At 36.3% G+C, this 18,161-nt stretch overlaps 1 protein-coding gene across 10 annotated transcripts in view; it reads left to right on the forward strand.

Annotated features, from left to right (window-relative positions):
• Nucleotides 1-18,161, forward strand: part of PUM2 (pumilio RNA binding family member 2) — a 121,436-nt gene that overhangs the window by 59,306 nt on the left and 43,969 nt on the right. For 9 of the 10 annotated variants that reach the window (XM_055540861.1, XM_055540856.1, XM_055540862.1 and 6 more), the window contains 3 exons: nucleotides 6,114-6,239; nucleotides 9,209-9,351; nucleotides 10,820-10,949. In XM_055540861.1, coding sequence (XP_055396836.1) covers nucleotides 6,114-6,239; nucleotides 9,209-9,351; nucleotides 10,820-10,949 — 399 coding nt within the window. The remainder of the gene's footprint in view (nucleotides 1-6,113; nucleotides 6,240-9,208; nucleotides 9,352-10,819; nucleotides 10,950-18,161) is intronic. The other variant, XM_055540865.1, reaches the window with a different exon arrangement.

The following is an 18,161-nucleotide window of genomic DNA, read 5'->3' on the forward strand; positions in this document are numbered from 1 at the left end:
CACTTTCTGCCATAATGGTGGTGTCATCTGCGTATCTGAGGTTATTGATATTTCTCCTGGCAATCTTGATTCCAGTTTGTGTTTCTTCCAGTCCAGCGTTTCTCCTGATGTACTCTGCATATAAGTTAAATAAGCAGGGTGACAATATACAGCCTTGACAAACTCCTTTTCCTATTTGGAACCAGTCTGTTGTTCCATGTCCAGTTCTAACCGTTGCTTCCTGACCTGCATACAGGTTTCTCAAGAGGCAGGTCAGGTGGTCTGGTATTCCCATCTCTTTCAGAATTTTCCACAGTTTATTGTGATCCACACAGTCAAAGGCTTTGGCATAGTCATTAAAGCAGAAATATATGTTTTTCTGGAACTCTCTTGCTTTTTCCATGATCCAGCGGATGTTGGCAATTTGATCTCTGGTTCCTCTGCCTTTTCTAAAACCAGCTTGAACATCAGGAAGTTCACATTTCACATATTGTTGAAGCCTGGCTTGGAGAATTTTGAGCATTACTTTACTAGCATGTGAGATGAGTGCAATTGTGCAGTAGTTTGAGCATTCTTTGGCATTGCCTTTCTTTGGGATTGGAATGAAAACTGACCTTTTCCAGTCCTGTGGCCACTGCTGAGTTTTCCAAATTTGGTGACCTATTGAGTGCAGCACTTTGACAGCATCATCTTTCAGGATTTGGAATAGCTCAACTGGAATTCCATCACCTCCACTAGCTTTGTTCATAGTGATGCTTTCTAAGGCCCACTTGACTTCACATTCCAGGATGTCTGGCTCTAGGTCAGTGATCACACCATCGTGATTATCTGGGTCATGAAGATCTTTTTTGTACAGTTCTTCTGTGTATTCTTGCCATCTCTTCTTAATATCTTCTGCTTCTGTTAGGTCCATACCATTTCTGTCCTTTATCGAGCTCATCTTTGCATGAAATGTTCCTTTGGTATCTCTGATTTTCTTGAAGAGATCTCTAGTCTTTCCCATTCTGTTGTTTTCCTCTATTTCTTTGCATTGATCGCTGAGGAAGGCTTTCTTATCTTTTCTTGCTATTCTTTGGAACTCTGCATTCAGATGTTTATATCTTTCCTTTAAAGATGTCAATTCTCCTTAAATTGTGAATTTAATATATTGATTGGAATCCCAACAGGACCTTTTTCTTTTTTTGAAACTTAAAACTTTGCTTTTGATATTTATCTCAAAAAAGTAAAACCAGAAAGTTAATAGAACACCTAAATGAGAGATGGAGTTAGCCATATTTCAAAGTAATTATTAACTTCAAGGTTAAAACATTGTTGCACTTGCTGAGAAATATATAACTAGATCAGTAAACAAGAATACTCTGAAGTGAGGGTGTGTGTGTGTTTGGGGTGTAGGGGTAGTGTGACTTTTAACATTGCAAATTAATTTTATAAAAGTATTTTTGGAGAATGACTTGGAGATAATTGGGTCATATGCCGATGGATAAGAATTTTAATGAAAAAAGTATACAAGATTTGATTTAGTTTGTCTCTGATAGCCAAAGAACCATAGATTAAAACCAACAAATTTTAATACTTTACTTCTGACATTGTCAACTTTTAAAAAATTCGAGAATACCTTATTTCATCTGAGTGTAGGTGGTATTCTTGTATATTCATGGCAGTAGTGTAAATTGGTAAAACTTTCCTGGAGGGTAATCTGGACAGGCGGATGGAGATTAAATATATATGTTTGTCCATTTAAGTGAATTTTCATAAGGATATGATAATGTAGTATACTTAATAATAGCATTATTAATAGCAAAAAGTGAATCATCTGTATATCTGTAGTAGACTAGTTAAATCATGTTCCTTTTATGTAGTGGGATCTAGAACTCTGTAGCTATAAATATTACTAGGAAATTGCCCTGCAGTCTAGTGGTTAGGATGCATGCTTTCACTGCCAAGGGCCAGAGTTCAATCCCTGGTTGTGGGAAATGATCCTGCAAGCCAGGTGGCATGCAGCAGCCTCCTACACACACCACCAAAAAAATAAAAAATAAATAGGTATCCCTTGACATGGAAAGGGATCTGTGTTTATCTGGCAAGTGAGAAAAGCATATTAAAGTAGCATAAAAGCCTCTTGATGAAAGTGGAGAGTGAAAAAGTTGGCTTAAAGCTCAACATTCAGAAAACTAAGATCATGGCATCTGGTCCCATCACTTCATGGGAAATAGATGGGGAAACAGTGGAAACAGTGTCAGACTTTATTTTTCTGGGCTCCAAAATCACTGCAGATGGTGACTGCAGCCATGAAATTAAAAGACGCTTACTCCTTGGAAGGAAAGTTATGACCACCCTAGATAGCATATTCAAAAGCAGAGACATTACTTTGCCAACAAAGGTTCATCTAGTCAAGGCTATGGTTTTTTCTGTGGTCATGTATGGATGTGAGAGTTGGACTGTGAAGAAGGCTGAGCGCTGAAGAATTGATGCTTTTGAACTGTGGTGTTGGAGAAGACTCTTGAGAGTCCCTTGGACTGCAAGGAGATCAGCCCTAGGATTTCTTTGGAAGGAATGATGCTAAAGCTGAAACTCCAGTACTTTGGCCACCTCATGGGAAGAGTTGACTCATTGGAAAAGACTCTGATGCTGGGAGGGATTGGGGGCAGGAGGAGAAGGGGACGGCAGGATGAGATCGCTGGATGGCATCACTGACTCGATGGACGTGAGTCTGGGTGAACTCTGGGAGTTGGTGATGGACAGGGAGGCCTGGCATGCTGCAATTCATGGGGTCGTAGAGAGTCGGACACGACTGAGCGACTGAACTGACTGAATACCCTATAATATTAAACATATCAGTGTGTTTGTATATATATATTTAAAAATTTAGAATGGCATGTATTTATACATATGCATATATAAATATAGATTCAAACACATGTATGTGTATACATGCAAACATATGCATTTATGTGTACACACTCATAATAGGCTTCCGTGTGGCTCAGCAATAAAGAATCTGCCTGCAGTGCAGGATATGCAGGTTCAATTCCTAGGTGGGTGAAGATCCGCTGGAGAAGGAAATGGCAACCCATTGCAGTCCCATTCTTGCCTGGGAAATCCATGGACAGAGGAGCTTGGCGGACTACAGTCATGGGGTCGCAGAAGAGTCAAACATAACTTAGTTACTTAAACAACAACAGGAACACAAACAAGCATGTGGCTTGAGATCTCATGTGTTGCAAATATTTCTAAGTGAATCATGAGCTTAAAATAAGTTTTCCCTTTTTTGGCGGAAGTTTCAGTATATGTACATTGTGCTTAGTTGCTTTCAGCCATGTGTGACTCTTTGTAACCTGATGGACCATAGGTCACCAGGCTCCTCTGTCCCTGGGATTCTCCAGGCAGGAATGCTGGAGTGGGTCGCCATTCCTTCCTCCAGGGGATCTTCCCAACCCAGGGATCAAAACCACATCTCCGACTGTTCCTGCATTGGCAGGCGGGTTCTATACCACTGGCACCACCTGGGAAGCCCTAATATATCCATTAGGTCAAACTAATTCCTTCTTTTTCAAATATTTGAAACCTTCCTGCTTTTTGTCAGCTTTGTAGTATAAATATGGAGAGAGCTATATTGAAATCATTTCTGAAGTCAAAAAAGAAAATTGAGAAGGCTATAAACTAATGATCAGTAAAGGTTACATGAGGACTTTGGCTTTCTGCTTTATATACTTAACTATTAATAGTATTTTGAGTTTTTAAAAGCAGTCTTTTAATCATAAAAATATAGAATATAAAGTTCGGTCCTGACTTTTCAATTTGTAGTTATAGGAGTAGAACACGTATATCAAAACATCTTTATTCTTGCTGTGATCATCGAAAAGGCAAGAGAGTTCCAGAAAACATCTATTTCTGCTTTATTGACTAAGCCACAGCCTTTAACTGTGTGGATCATAATAAACTGTGGAAAATTCTGAAAGAGATGGGAATACCAGACCACCGGACCTGCCTTTTGAGAAACCTATATGCAGGTCAGGAAGCAACGGTTAGAACTGGACATGGAACAACAGACTGGTTCCAAAGAGGAAAAGGAGTACGTCAAGGCTATATATTGTCACCCTGCTTATTTAACTTACATGCAGAGTACATCATGAGAAATGCTGGGCTGGAGGAACCACAAGCTGGAATCAAGATTGCCAGGATAAATATCAATAACCTCAGATATGCAGATGACACCACCGTTATGGCAGAAAGTGAAGAAGAACTAAAGGGCGTCTTGATGAAATGGAAAGAGGAGAGTGAAAAAGTTGACTTAAAGCTCAACATTCAGAAAACTAAGATCATGGCATCTGGTCCCATCACTTCATGGGAAATAGATGGGGTAACAGTGGAAACTGGCTGACTTTATTTTTCTGGGCTCCAAAGTCACTGCAGACGGTGATTGCAGCCATGAAATTAAAAGACGCTTACTCCTTGGAAGGAAAGTTATGACCAACCTAGACAGCATATTAAAAAACAGAGACATCACTTTGTCAACAAAGGTCCGTCTAGTCAAGGCTATGGTGTTTCCAGTCGTCATGTATGGATGTGAGAAATGGACTGTGAAGAAAGCTGAGTGCCGAAGAATTGATGCTTTTGAACTGTGGTGTTGGAGAAGACTCTTGAGAGTCCCTTGGACTGCAAGGAGATCCAACCAGTCCATCCTAAAGGAGAGCAGTCCTGGGTGTTCATTGGAAGGACTGATGTTGAAGCTGAAACTCCAATACTTTGGCTACCTGATGCAAAGAGCTGACTCATTTGAAAAGACCCTGATGCTGGGAAAGAATGAGGGCAGGAGAAGGAGATGACAGAGGATGAGATGGTTGGATGGCATCACCGACTCAGTGGACATGGGTTTGGGTGGACTCTGGGAGTTGGTGATGGACAAGGAGGCCTGGCGTGCTGTGGTTCATGGGGTTGCAAAGAGTCGGACATAACTGAGCGACTAAACTGAACTGAGCTGAATCACAGTACAGGCACTAGAGGGAAATCTCGAAAGCCTTTGATCTAGGGCATAGCTAAGAATGCAGCTTTGAACAAATGATCTTTTAAATAGTGCAAGGATTTAATTGAACCCTCTGTTTTATTCAAATGGCCATGTGTTGCCTGGGCATGAAATCACTATTGTAGGTTGTGGCCATTATTTCTTAAAATTCCATAAGGGTAAACATTTTTTTGAGATTTTTGTTTGTGGCATTTGCGTGTGTGGATGCTAGGTCCATGAGAAATAATATTTACATTGTGCATCACAGTCCAGAAACATGAAAATCACTATGATATAGTAAGCATAAAAGTTATTTTATGTCCACTTGCTTTTTATGTCTATATCCATCCCCCACCATCTTTTTCAACTTCAACATTTTTGAGCTCCTTTAACTTTAAACATATTCTCTTTAGCTATTTCCTACCTTGTACTTTTCACATTTACTTTCCAGAAGAGGAAATTCTAGCATAAATCTTCCTTAGCCTCCTTTACCAAGTCTAATTCAGTATATATTAGACTCAGAAGTGGGTTTATTCTCCTGCTTAAAACTCACTGTTTTCCTTTTACTTTTAGAGTAAAGTCCCAACTGCTTAACATGACCCAGGAAGCTCTTCATGAGTCTTCATTTTGATTATGGCTCCAGTTTTATCTTACCACAACTCCATACCATCCTACCAAAAGCTTCTTTGATATCCTGTTCCTCTGTGCTCATCGCACTTACACTGTAATTCTACTTGTTTTTCTGACTAGATTGTGATTTGTGAGGGCAGATCATATCTGTCCTCCTCAGTGTTGAACCCCTAGCTCATAGTTAACTTAATAAAGATTGAATGAAAAACCACTATTGAACAATAGTAGTTCTAGCTCTAAACATTTATTGTGTTCCTGTTATGTGCTAGTAGTATACAATCATTTATATTTAATTTGAACAGAAATTACTGGTTATATACCTGTTTCATACATGAAGAACCCCAGAAATAGGTTGCGTTACATGCTCAAGGTCACTTAGGTAATAAGAGTTAGAATTATCATATACTCTCTCCTCCCCAACTCCAATTTCAGAATAGAGTTTTTTTCCTAATGAAGAAAGTCATGCTTATGTTTTTATTATTTCTCTCTCTTTCAAATACAGCTGGTGTATTTTCAGCAGGCCTTGCTCCAGCTGCATTTGTGCCAAATCCATATATTATTAGTGCTGCTCCTCCAGGGACTGATCCGTATACTGCAGCAGGATTGGCTGCGGCAGCTACATTAGCAGGTAACTTACTGTTCATACTTGTTTTCTTGTTCTGGATTTAGTTTTAATTTTGGAGTAAGCTTTACTTTTGTCTGTTGGGGCAATTTGAAGTTCCTAGGGAAAACTGAAACATATATCCAGAGTGAAATGAAGTTTCCAGAGTTAGTTTATTTTTCAACTGTAATGCTACAGGAGAAAACCTAAGTCTAATAACTCTTTTCCTCCTATGCATAGTTGGTTTACATTTTAGTTTTATAGCTTCAAAAATCTTACATTAGCAAATCTTTATTCTTGTAATTGATCCCATTTACCCACAGAGACAATGCAAATAAAGTTACTTCTCAGAAAATAAGATGGACACTAACAGGAGTCTCTATCGCAGCTACCTCCAGGTCAGGAATAGTAAACACCCAGGGCAGGAATAGGACAAGGTAAAGAGGTTCAGTCTTGAGTGAATGAGTATCTAAAAAGTAAAGTTTAATTAGCAGTATCAGAATAAACAGGCAAGCTGAGGGATGAAAAGGTGGGATTGAGTTGGAAAGAATATATTAGTAAATGTCAAAGCCTGATAACTACCACTCAAAATCTGGACTAAAAAGCAAAAGTATACAGTGTCATGTGTCAATTGTATTGCACTAAAGCTGGAAAAAAAAAAAAAAATTTTTTTTTTAAACCAAATTGTATTTCCTATTTAAGTAAGGAAGACTTGTGTACTGGTTTGGCACAATATTATTGAATAAAGTGATTTGTTGTCTAGGGTTTAGAGGGAGAAGTTGTTTTACATTGAGTCAGTTATAGAGACAGGAATGAATTAGTCTTAAGCATGATTTATGTTGGTTACCAAGACAGGAGCAGGGAGATATATCAACCATGGAAGTGTGTTTCTGTTTCCTTGTTTGAGGCTGCTGATTGACTAACTTTTCATAACTTGAAGCTGTCAGTGATAAACTCACTGAATTACCACTGATCAATTAATGTTAAATCAGCTTCAAGTAGTTATTTATTATCATGCCTGCAGAACAGGTATTTTTTTCTTAGGCATTTGTGGGTTTCTTAGGTATCTGTGGACCTTTTTTTTTTTTTTTTAATACACAAGAATTTTAAGATGCAGAAAAAATGTTAATTTCAAATTCTTGCTGGATCCCTTAGTTAGCCAACTGACACTAACCTGTCACAATGAGTACTTCTGGTGTAGATCTGCCTGTGATTCCATAAGGATGTGAGCTTTCCTGGTACCATTTAACTGGATGTTAATATGTAAAGTGCTGGTATATCTTAAATACAGAGAATCATTAATCTGTGAATCTATGGAACCTGAAAGAAGAAACTTTAAATGATCATTAGTTTCGAGATAAGGATTCTTGGCATTCTGGACTTACTTCGACTTTCTGAGATCAGTACTGTCCAGTAGAAATAGAACGGGAGACAGATTGTAACTTAAGATTCCCCCCCCCCCCCCCCAGTAACCATATTATAAAAGTAAAAAACATGAACTTAATTTCAGTGATCTGTTTGATTTAACTATTGATTATTGATAGTTTTTATTGATAGGTACTTTTTTTTTAGTGCTAAGTCTTCAAAATCCCCATAGTAAGTATGTATTACATACTTAGAACACATCTCAGTTTAGGCTATTCAACTTTCAACTGTTTAGCCACAGGTAACTTCTGGATACTTTTGGACAGAGAAATTCTAGCTGGATGTCTGATTCTTTTGTTTTGTTGTGACAGTGTATCCTTTCTTCATAAATCCTTTTCTTATGTTTTAAGAGTCTTTATTATAGATTTTGCTTAAACCGTCTTTAGAATTTTTTTTTTTTTTTGAAGCTTTTCATGTTAGTGGTTCAGTTACATTGGGCTTTATTTTCTTCTAAAACAAAGTGAAACCAAGAGTTTGACTTTCTAAAATACATGTTAGATACACTAATATGTAATGCTTCCCTCGTAGCTTAGTTGGTAAAGAATCTGCCTCCAATGCAGGAGACCCAGATTCACTTCCTGGGTTGGGAAGATCCTATGGACAGAGAAGCCTGGCAGGCTACAGTCCATGGGGTCTCAAGAGTCAGACACGACTTAGTGACTACACCATCACCACCACCAGATACACTAAAATCATATCAATGGAATTTAGGACATATTTGTTTTATCAGCCAGGAAACATGACTTGTTAATTATTAATTTAATGGTAGGTCTTATTTTGTGTGATACTACATACTGACCAGAAATTAAATTTTATCTTGGATAAAGTAGATAGAGCAAGAATTTCCTCTGTTTTTCCTGAGTTGCTTTCTTATGCCTGTGTCCCTTTATGATTATATAATATAGTTCGTTCTTGTCTTAACTCACTGGTTCCAGTTTCCTAATCACATAAGCACTGACGTTTCATTTATTTTTATGTGATTTTCAATTGCTTTGTGAGAATTGTAACTAATTTTGTTTCAGATGTGAAAAATATTTTTAAAATTCTGTTTACAAATAAAATATACTTCTAGCAAGCTTAGTACCAAAATGTTCCCTAGTTTTATGTTACAGTTTACAAATTAAAAGCCAAAAATGTTTTCAGTTAAAAAAAATACCTTTTTAAAAAGAGTGATGAATTGAATATAGGAAATCTTTATGTTGTCTAATGTTCCTATTTGCCAGTGTCAAGTGCATAAACTAGTATTCAATAGATGTTGAAAAGGTGATTAAGTATACTGTCAGTTCATTTGTCCCTCTTGAGTTTAGCTTCATATCTTTTCATTAATACCGCTGCTGTCACCTCTGAATCTTTCTTTTTTTAATAATCCATGTCTCGGTAGACTTTGTCTCGAGTAGAATTGGGAAAGGGGAAAGCAATTCCATGTGGATATAGGATTGTAAGAACATCTTCTCTAAGTCTTATATAGTGTTCCTTTTTTATGATCTAATAGTAACTGACCAACCTTATTCTATAAAATGTAGTGACTTTATTTTTTTTATTTTTTTGGGGGGGTGGGATGTGGGGTTTAGGTCCGGCAGTGGTTCCACCTCAGTATTATGGTGTTCCGTGGGGGGTGTATCCAGCCAATTTATTTCAGCAGCAAGCTGCAGCTGCGGCAAACAACACAGCAAATCAACAAGCAGCATCACAAGCTCAGCCTGGACAGCAACAGGTATAGGCTTGCCTTCATTAAATAATACCTAAAGAGTCTTTGAAGTTGTATGAGCCCCTTGCATTCAAGATCTGTGTTTTTTCTCTGTTTATTTTTCCCAGTGTGTTTAGCACAGTACCTATCATATAGGTGATACACAAATATTATGGGGTTTTTTTCCCACTAGTTGTAATTATATGAATTTGAATATTTAGTTGTATCCCACTTCTACATTTTCATTTTTGAAACTATCTTGAAATGTCTTAACAGTTTTTAATTTTTTATTCTTAAAGTGTACTCACAGTGTTTCTATTAAAGTGATTGTCAGTTCATTTTCTTCTGGGTATTTAAATTACTGTTTTAAATATTAACTTAATATATTTCTGACCAGAAAAAGGAGGTTACTGGGTACTTTGTTTTTAAGCAAGGAAAGATGAAATATTTTCAGTAAAGGTTAGATTTAATTTCTTAAAACAGAAAATGTTTATCTTGAAGATTTTTTTCCCAGTTTCCGCTCTCCTGAAGCTATTTTTGTAAGTAAATGTCAAAAAAAAAATCTGAAAAAAATGCCAGAATTCTGGTTGTCACATTTATCATACTTATACCAAAGAAGCAACTTAATGACAAGTACCGTGTTTGTTACTTAGCAGTTGAATTTTCTTTTTAAACTATGTTGATGTTCTTTTAAAGCTGTCCTTTGACTCAGTCCTTGTAGATTATGCCATAGCACCATTTAATACTCTTAAAATCTGTCTTCTTCTGCTAAATAAAAAAAATCACATTGCCTAAACATTACCCATACTTGTGGCATGATGCTTGCTTCCATGGTTGGACTTGAGATGAATCCCCCTTGTCCTGAACTGTTGAAGTATTTACCTTTGTGAAAGTAATGTGTACCATGGTTGTGTATTATCACTGCAAGAAGAGCTGTGTATTATGAAGTAGTAAAGTTTGACCATTCTTAAGTTTTCACATGTTTTGATGAAATCTTTGTTCCTTTTTTCACGCTAAGATTTTATAGTAAAAAGCAGCTTTTTGCTCACTTTATTAAAGCTTCTAAATCCTAAAAACCTGGTTAAATTTGAAGTTTTCACTCTGCATCACAGTCTTGTAAGAGACTAATTGAGTCATTATATTTAATTTATAGTTTTCAGTCTTACAAAATTACAAATTTTAAACTTTTTTCTTCATCTGAAATTTTGCCCTTACCCCCTAACATCTCTCTCATTTTAATTCTACTTTGTTAAGTTAAAAAGCACAAATACTAGAAATAATTTTTTGTGAAGACCTTCTAAAATCTCCATGTTGTTTAATAGATGATGTTCTTGAATTACATAAATTTGTACTTTTTAATGGTAAACTGACATTTCTTTGAATGTAAATATGTTCAAAGAATACCCAAAGGCTATCTGCAATATAAAGTTGTCCAAGATAAATTAATTTGTTATTTTCTAATATCGTTTCTAAGGAAATCATTTGTCCTTTGTAGGTTCTCCGTGCTGGGGCAGGTCAGCGCCCTCTTACTCCCAATCAGGGCCAGCAAGGGCAGCAAGCTGAATCACTTGCAGCAGCAAATCCAACTTTGGCTTTTGGTCAGGGTCTTGCTACCGGCATGCCAGGTATATAGTTGGTTAATTGTGGAAATTTGGATAGATTTAAAAGGTCTAAAGTAGATTGTCATACCGAGGAGTGAGAAAAATCAACATGCCTTAAAATCCTACACTGCAATAAATTATTTAGAACTCAGGTGCCAATAGGTGAAAGCAGTATCTTTTGTGAAACTTAATGACAGGGATGACAAATGTGCATGAGAATTCTCAAAAACTTTCTTAGTCTGTTTATAGTGTGAATCATAGCATCTTTCTAATGGAGCATAGCCCAGAATTCTTAATGCAGTGCTTTAAGAAATAAAACCATTTGTTAGCATGTAAGACAAAACCTATTTGCCATTCCTGCCTTACAAGGTTAGTCATTTAATTAGTTAATGTTGAGAAATGTACAGCTAACATTTTCCACTTAGGACTTAGTTCAGCCTTATTTAGTACATTTATAGTATTTTAATCTCTTGGTATTTAAAACCTAATGGCATCAGTATTTAGTAAATTTTCTGCCCGTTGCTGCAGTACAACTTTTAGAAAAGACCAGCAAAATACATTTTTTGTGAAGTTAATTTGTGTGAAAATTACTACTTTAATAGTAGTGAAAGATGGAAGGTATTTTTCTTAAGCTAATAAAGTAGCACTTGTTATGTTTTTAAAGTGAAATTTAAAGGTTACATTTGAATGTCTGTAGATAATACATCACCTCCTGTTCTATTCCTTCATATCTCCGTACTCCTAAAGACCCACTTTTAAGCATGCTGTTTTTTCACTTTTAGTATAAGAGTACTCCTTTAACTATGTAGCGTGCAGCTGACCCTTGAACAATCACCGGTTTAAACTGTGTGGGTCCACTTGTACTTGAATCTTTTTCAGTAAAGATGTACTACAGCACTACATAGTCTGTGGTTGATTCAGTCCTGCAGGTGCAGAATAGTGGGTGTGTAGGGTTGACTGTAACGTTACATGCAGATTTTTAGTTGCACAGAGAGTCAGTGCCCCTAATACCTGTGCTGTTCAAGAGTCAACTGTACTTATTAATGAAATACAGGTTCCAGTTTCATTTAATTGTGCTGTAAATTTTTTCTTCAGATCATGTAGGAGATGTGTTTAATGCATTGGAGAAGGTCCTGACTTACATGATTGAGGGTTTTTTAACATGCTACTAAGTATTTCTTTATATTGTTTTGAGGAATTCTGTATCAATTACATTCTGTTCTCTCTGAAATTCTAAAGTCAGAATTTTTCGTCTTGTTTAGCCTACTGAATGAAAAAGGATGTTAATACTGTCTATGAAGTACAAATGATAGTAGAACAGGGCTATTCTCGTTATTTTCCTTTTTTACCCCAGCTATATCCTTGCTTCGTGGAAGCTACTGTCCCAGAGCTGCTGTAGATTAGAGACCTGGCAAAAGCAGCCGTTTGTGAAATGGACTGTGAAGCTGAAATTATAGGCACATGGAGGGATGGAACAAAGCTAAAAAGAACTGAACTGGGAGTTTATGAAAGCCCCTGCTAAGACTATTCTGGGTCCCTCTTGAAGAGTCACAGAGTACCATAGTCCTGCCTTACTAGATTCTAAGTAGGACTGTGATTTAAGAGAATGCTTCTGGCCTGTGTATATTTGCTACTCCCTTTTACTGTTGCTTATTTTTTTTAGACTTTTGATGCTGGTCCTATTATTTACTTCCTATAAATGCCTTTGCTCCTGTTCCTCATGTTCAGCTCATGTTCTTGTTGACTTAAAAACATCAAGGTATTTTGCTATTAATTTTATCAACTTTGATCTTCTCAAAATTTATTTTTATGTTCACTTCCGTTCTATAAGAAAGCTCTTTTTTGCTTTTTTGTTTTGTTTTGTTCACCAGTGAACTCTATGTTGGTAATGCTAACAGAAAACCACAATTTACCATATATTTGTCTATAAAGAATTGACTGTCTTTGGAGTGATGAGAAGTTTAAAAGCAGGTAAAACTTTTAGGAAGAAATTAGGTCATTTTACCTAATCTTCTGAGCCACAACATTTAGTTCCTTTATGACTACAAATGTAAAAATCACTTTCATAAAAAGGGCTTTACTAGAATTAATATTGTTGTTCCCAAGTGACGTGTTGATTTTTTATATCATTCTCTTACTATGAAACTTTTCTCTGTCTTCTGTGCTTCATCCTGTGCTTCACCAGGACTATGATGAAATAATTGTCCTTTATTCAGATAGTTACATAGTTATAAAATTTTATGTGCTAATAAAGGAGCTTGCTTAAGAAAATTGGTTTTTGTTTCTTCAAATCTTAAAGAGTTCTTAGCTTTTCCACATTCTGTGTTTCACTTCTCATCCATTAAATCCCTATTCCTTGTACTAGGTTGATTATAGACTTTTCAGTCCTTCTGCATGACTATGTATGCCATCCATTGTTTCTTAGTCTTACATTTTCAGTCTTTTTCCCTCTGCCACCTCCTTTTCTATAACCACTATGATACTAGTCTGCCTCTTCATCCTAAAAAACTTTCTCTCTTGTGCTCCCCTCTTACTCAATTGATCCCTTTCAGAATTTATATTCTATCTCACACTGCTTTTTTAAGCCCTGCCTCCATGATTCTTTTTCAGTAGTTCTTATATAACTCAGTGCCAGAGTATGACTTCCTCTCCATCCTTATTTTTCTTCATTCTTAATTCTTTGTTGTATGTCTAACTTTCTGAAACTCCTCTCCCCTACATTTGTGTGATATTTTACTCTCCTGGCTTTCCCATCTTTCTCATTGCTTTTTGTCAGTCTCCCTTTCCTCGGTAAATCAGTGAAACGTAAATGACAGTCTAGTTTAGTGACTAGATGCTTTTGGAGTCAGATCTGCCTTATTACTCTACCACTTGATTGTGTGACCTTGACCAATTTGCTTTCCTCTTTGAACCTCAGTTTCTGTATTGGAAAAATAGAGATGCTTACTTTTCACCTATTATTCCTGTGCCAGTACACCAAGTGAGTTTACATCTGCATCTTGGATTCTTTTCTGAACATGTAACACATGACTACTTTTGTACAAAATATTACCATGTGTATGTTCCTGCTATTCCTTAAACTGAAAATGTCCCAAAATGAGCTCACTTCTCCCAGATTTGCTTATCTTAATATTTACCCTATTTCACTATTAACTTCCTTCTCTACCTGAGCTAGAAATTTTTTACTTCATCCTCAGAGTCATCTTTAAGTCTTAATTTTTTCTATGCCCACTTTCAGTGACTTGCCAATTCTTGGTTATTCTATCTCATGTTCACTTCTTTTCATCTCTGCTATACTTGTTCAGCCTCTCCTATGTCCTCCCACTAACTCTGTAAGCCTCTAGTCTCTTCAGTTTATTTCTTTTTATTCTTTTGATTACCTTTCAAAATTCCAGGTTAGTTTATACTATTCTGGTTGCTAGTGAAGTTGCTCAGTCGTGTCTGACTCTTTGCGATCCCATGGACTGTAGCCTACCAGGCTCCTCCGTCCATGGAATTTTCCAAGCAAGAATACTGGAATGGGTTGCCATTTCCTTCTCCAGGGTATCTTCCCAACCCAGGGATGGAACCCGCGTCTCCCGCACTGCAGGCAGACACTTTATCATCTGAGCCACCACAGAAGCCCCATTTCCATTAATCTAGCTCCAAACTACTTTTTAAACTCATCAACAGTTTCCCGGTTCTATACTTTAACACACTAGGCCACAGACTGTTCCACAAACATCCTTTTATGCTTTTAGCCCTAGCCAACATTTTTCCTTTAGAATACCTTTTTATAAATTTTTAGCAAAATTGGGATATATAGTTTTGCATTTTCCTTTTTAAAGCCTTGCTTTATACTTGTGATTAACTTTCCTTTTTGTCTTTTAATATGATCCTTTTCATGAAGCCTTTCTGAATCTTTCCCAGTGCTTGTTCATGAATAATTATTCCTTTTGGGACTTCCCTAGTGGTCCAGTGATTTAAAACTCAGTGTTTCCAATGCAGGGGGCGTGGGTTCGACCCCTGGTTGGGGAACTAAAATCCTGCCTGCCATGCGGCATGGCCAAAAAAAGGAACAAAACAATAATCATTTCTGCTTTTGTCATTCTTGTGGCACATAACTTGCTCCTTTCTTTACTACTTCTGTCTGCCTTGTGTTTCATTTAGCTATTTGTGATTTGTTAATTATTTTAGCATGTTTGGAGGTGGAAAGTGTCTTAAAATTAAAGTGAAAGAGTTATGTATTTCTCCCTAAGGGAAGTTATTTGATCAATGTCAGGTCTGCAAATAAGTGGCATTTTAGGATTAAGAATATAGTACGTTACCTTCTCTATGAATTGTGTAATTCTTGAGTGTGGGGAGTGTGTCTTTTTTAATCTCTTGTGTTTTATCAAGCTCTTTAAGTAACAAAGATAATATAATAGAAATTAGAAACTTTTGAACTGATTGATTATGAAAATGCTGCATATTTAAACTTGTTTACTACACCTAAAAGCAAAACATAGAAGAGGAGTATATTGGCCTTTTCTTTTTAATTGAAGTACAGATGATTTACAGTGTTGTTAGTTTCAGATGTACAGCTCAGTTATATGTGTATATTCCTTTTCAGATTCTTAAAGGCTATTACAAAATACTGAGTATAGTTTCTGTGCAACACAGTCGGTCCTTGTTAGTTATCTTTTTTGTACGTGGTGTATATGTTAATCTGAAACTTCTCTGTTCCCTCCTTCCCTTTTGTAACTGTAAGTTTGTTCTCTATGTCTGTGGATCTGTTTTTGTTTTGTACATAAATTCACTTGTATCTTTTTTTTAAGATTCCTTGTCTTTCTTTATCTGGCTTACTTCACTTAGGATGATAATCTCTAGGTCCATCCATGCTTCTGCAAATGGCTGGAGTATATAGGCTTGAATACATACATTAGAAAATAAATTTCTATCTGGGAACCATAAAATGAAGAGAATAAATTCTAAGAATTATAGAAGGAAATGAAATAATAAAGATCGAAACTGATGTAGATGAAATAGATGATAAACATACAATTTAAAGGGTCAAGTTATCTCAAAAGTTGCTCCTTTAAAAAGACTAATAAAATTATTAACCTCTTAGAGGTTCATAAAAAAAAAGATAAAGAGACAAGACATTAAATAACCAATATCAGAAAAATTGAATAATCATAACAGGATATTAGGAATCAATCTCATGTTAGGAAATTATAAACAAAATGGACAAATAATGAGAAAAATATTATGAAAAAGATTCAATGATATATAGAAAGTCTAAAGTTCATTACTGTTAAGTCAATTGATTAATCAAGAAGTTACAAGAAAATTCCAGTCTAACACAACTTTTTTGGTGAATGATACTAGGCATTCAAGGAAGAAGTAGTTTTTAAATTTTTAAAACTATACAGAATAGAAAAAGACTGGTCTCCCATGCCATTTTATGGTGCTAGCTTAATCTTGATATTAAAAAAAACCTGTCAAACGTGCAGAAAAGGAAAATTATAGGCTAATCAGACTTACGAACGTGGATTTAGAAATCCTGAAATACTAGCAAACCAGATCTAGCAATATAAAGCAGGATGATACATCATGAACAAGTTGGATTTTGTCCCAAGAATGCAAGATGAGCATTAGTAACTCATACAGTATAATTTTCCACATTGAAAGATTAAAATAAGAGATACAAATCATAAGAATTTCTCAAAAGATGCAGGAACATTATAATAAATTTATATATTGACTTACAGATATGAATCAGAAGATTTAATATGCTGGGAAGTCAGAGAGAATTAAACAACCCACCCCACCTCCAAAGGATGACAGACTTCCTATTTATACTCAGTATTTGAAAGTTTTCCATCTAGGATTGGGAAAAAGACAAGGAATTCTGCTAATGATACTTCTCTTAAATGTTGTATTAAAGATCCTAGCCAGTGCTATATAACATGAGAGAAATTTGAATAAGATGAAAAAGCTTTGTAAAGAGAAAAATAATTGTCATTTGCAGAAAATATGATTATAGTAACTGAATCTGCAGATACAATATTAGAATTAATGTGTTTTTGCTAAGGTGTCAGATGTAGAAATTAAGCATAAAATCTTTATTGTCAGGCATAACATTTTTTTTTTTGGTCAGGTTAGTTCCCCACCAGGGATTGAACCAAGCCCACAGCAATGAAAACACAAGTCCTTAACAGTGGACAGCCAGGGAACTCCCATCACTATAATGTTTTGAAATGTAAAATTTGACAGTAGTAAGTACCTAGGAATAAGTCTTAAAAAATGTACAGTTTCCTTGGGAAAACAGCTTTGTTTAGACATTAAGTTCAGTTGAGTTCAGTCGCCCAGTTGTGTCCGACTCTTTGCGACCCCATGGAGTGCAGGACGCTGGGGTTCCCTCTCCATCACCAACTCCTGGAGCTTCCATGGAGTTGGTGATGCCATCCAGCCATCTATCTCATCCTCTGTCGTCAGTTCTTTGCATCAGGTAGCCAAAGTATTGGAGTTTCAGCTTCAGCATCAGTCCTTCCAATGAACATTCAGTACTGATTTCTTTTAGGGTGGACTGGTTGGATCTCCTTGCTGTCCAAGGGACTCTCAAGAGTCTTCTCCAACACCACAGTTCAAAAGCATCAATTCTTTGGCACTCAGCTTTCTCTATAGTCCAACTCTCATGTCTATACATGACTACTGGAAAAACCATCACTCTGACTATATGGACCTTTGTTGGCTAAGTAATATCTCTGCCTTTTAATATGCTATCTAGGTTGGTCATAACTTGCCTTACAAGGAGCAAGTGTCTTTTAATTACATGGCTGCCATCACCATCTGCAGTGATTTTGGAGTCCAAAACAATAAAATCTGTCACCATTTCCATTATTTCCCCATCTTTTTGCCCTGAAATAATGGGACCAGATGCCATGGTCTTAGTTTTCTGAATGTTGAGTTTTAAGCCAACTTTTTCATTCTCCTCTTTCACTTTCATCAAGAGGCTCTATAGTTCCTCTTTACTTTCTGCCATAAGGGTGGTGTCATCTGTGTATCTGAGGTTATTGATATTTCTCCCAGCAGTCTTGATTCCAGTTTGTGCTTCATCCAGGCCAGCATTTCACATGATGTACTCTGTTTATAAGTTAAATAAGCAGGGTGACAGTATATAGCCTTAACATACTCTTTTCTCAGTTTGGAACCAGTCCGTTGTTCCATGTCCAGTTCTAACTGGTGTTTCTTGACCTCCATACAGATTTCTCA

This window comes from Bubalus kerabau, chromosome 11 (assembly GCF_029407905.1).
Source record: "Bubalus kerabau isolate K-KA32 ecotype Philippines breed swamp buffalo chromosome 11, PCC_UOA_SB_1v2, whole genome shotgun sequence".
Taxonomy (NCBI): Eukaryota; Metazoa; Chordata; class Mammalia; order Artiodactyla; family Bovidae; genus Bubalus; species Bubalus kerabau.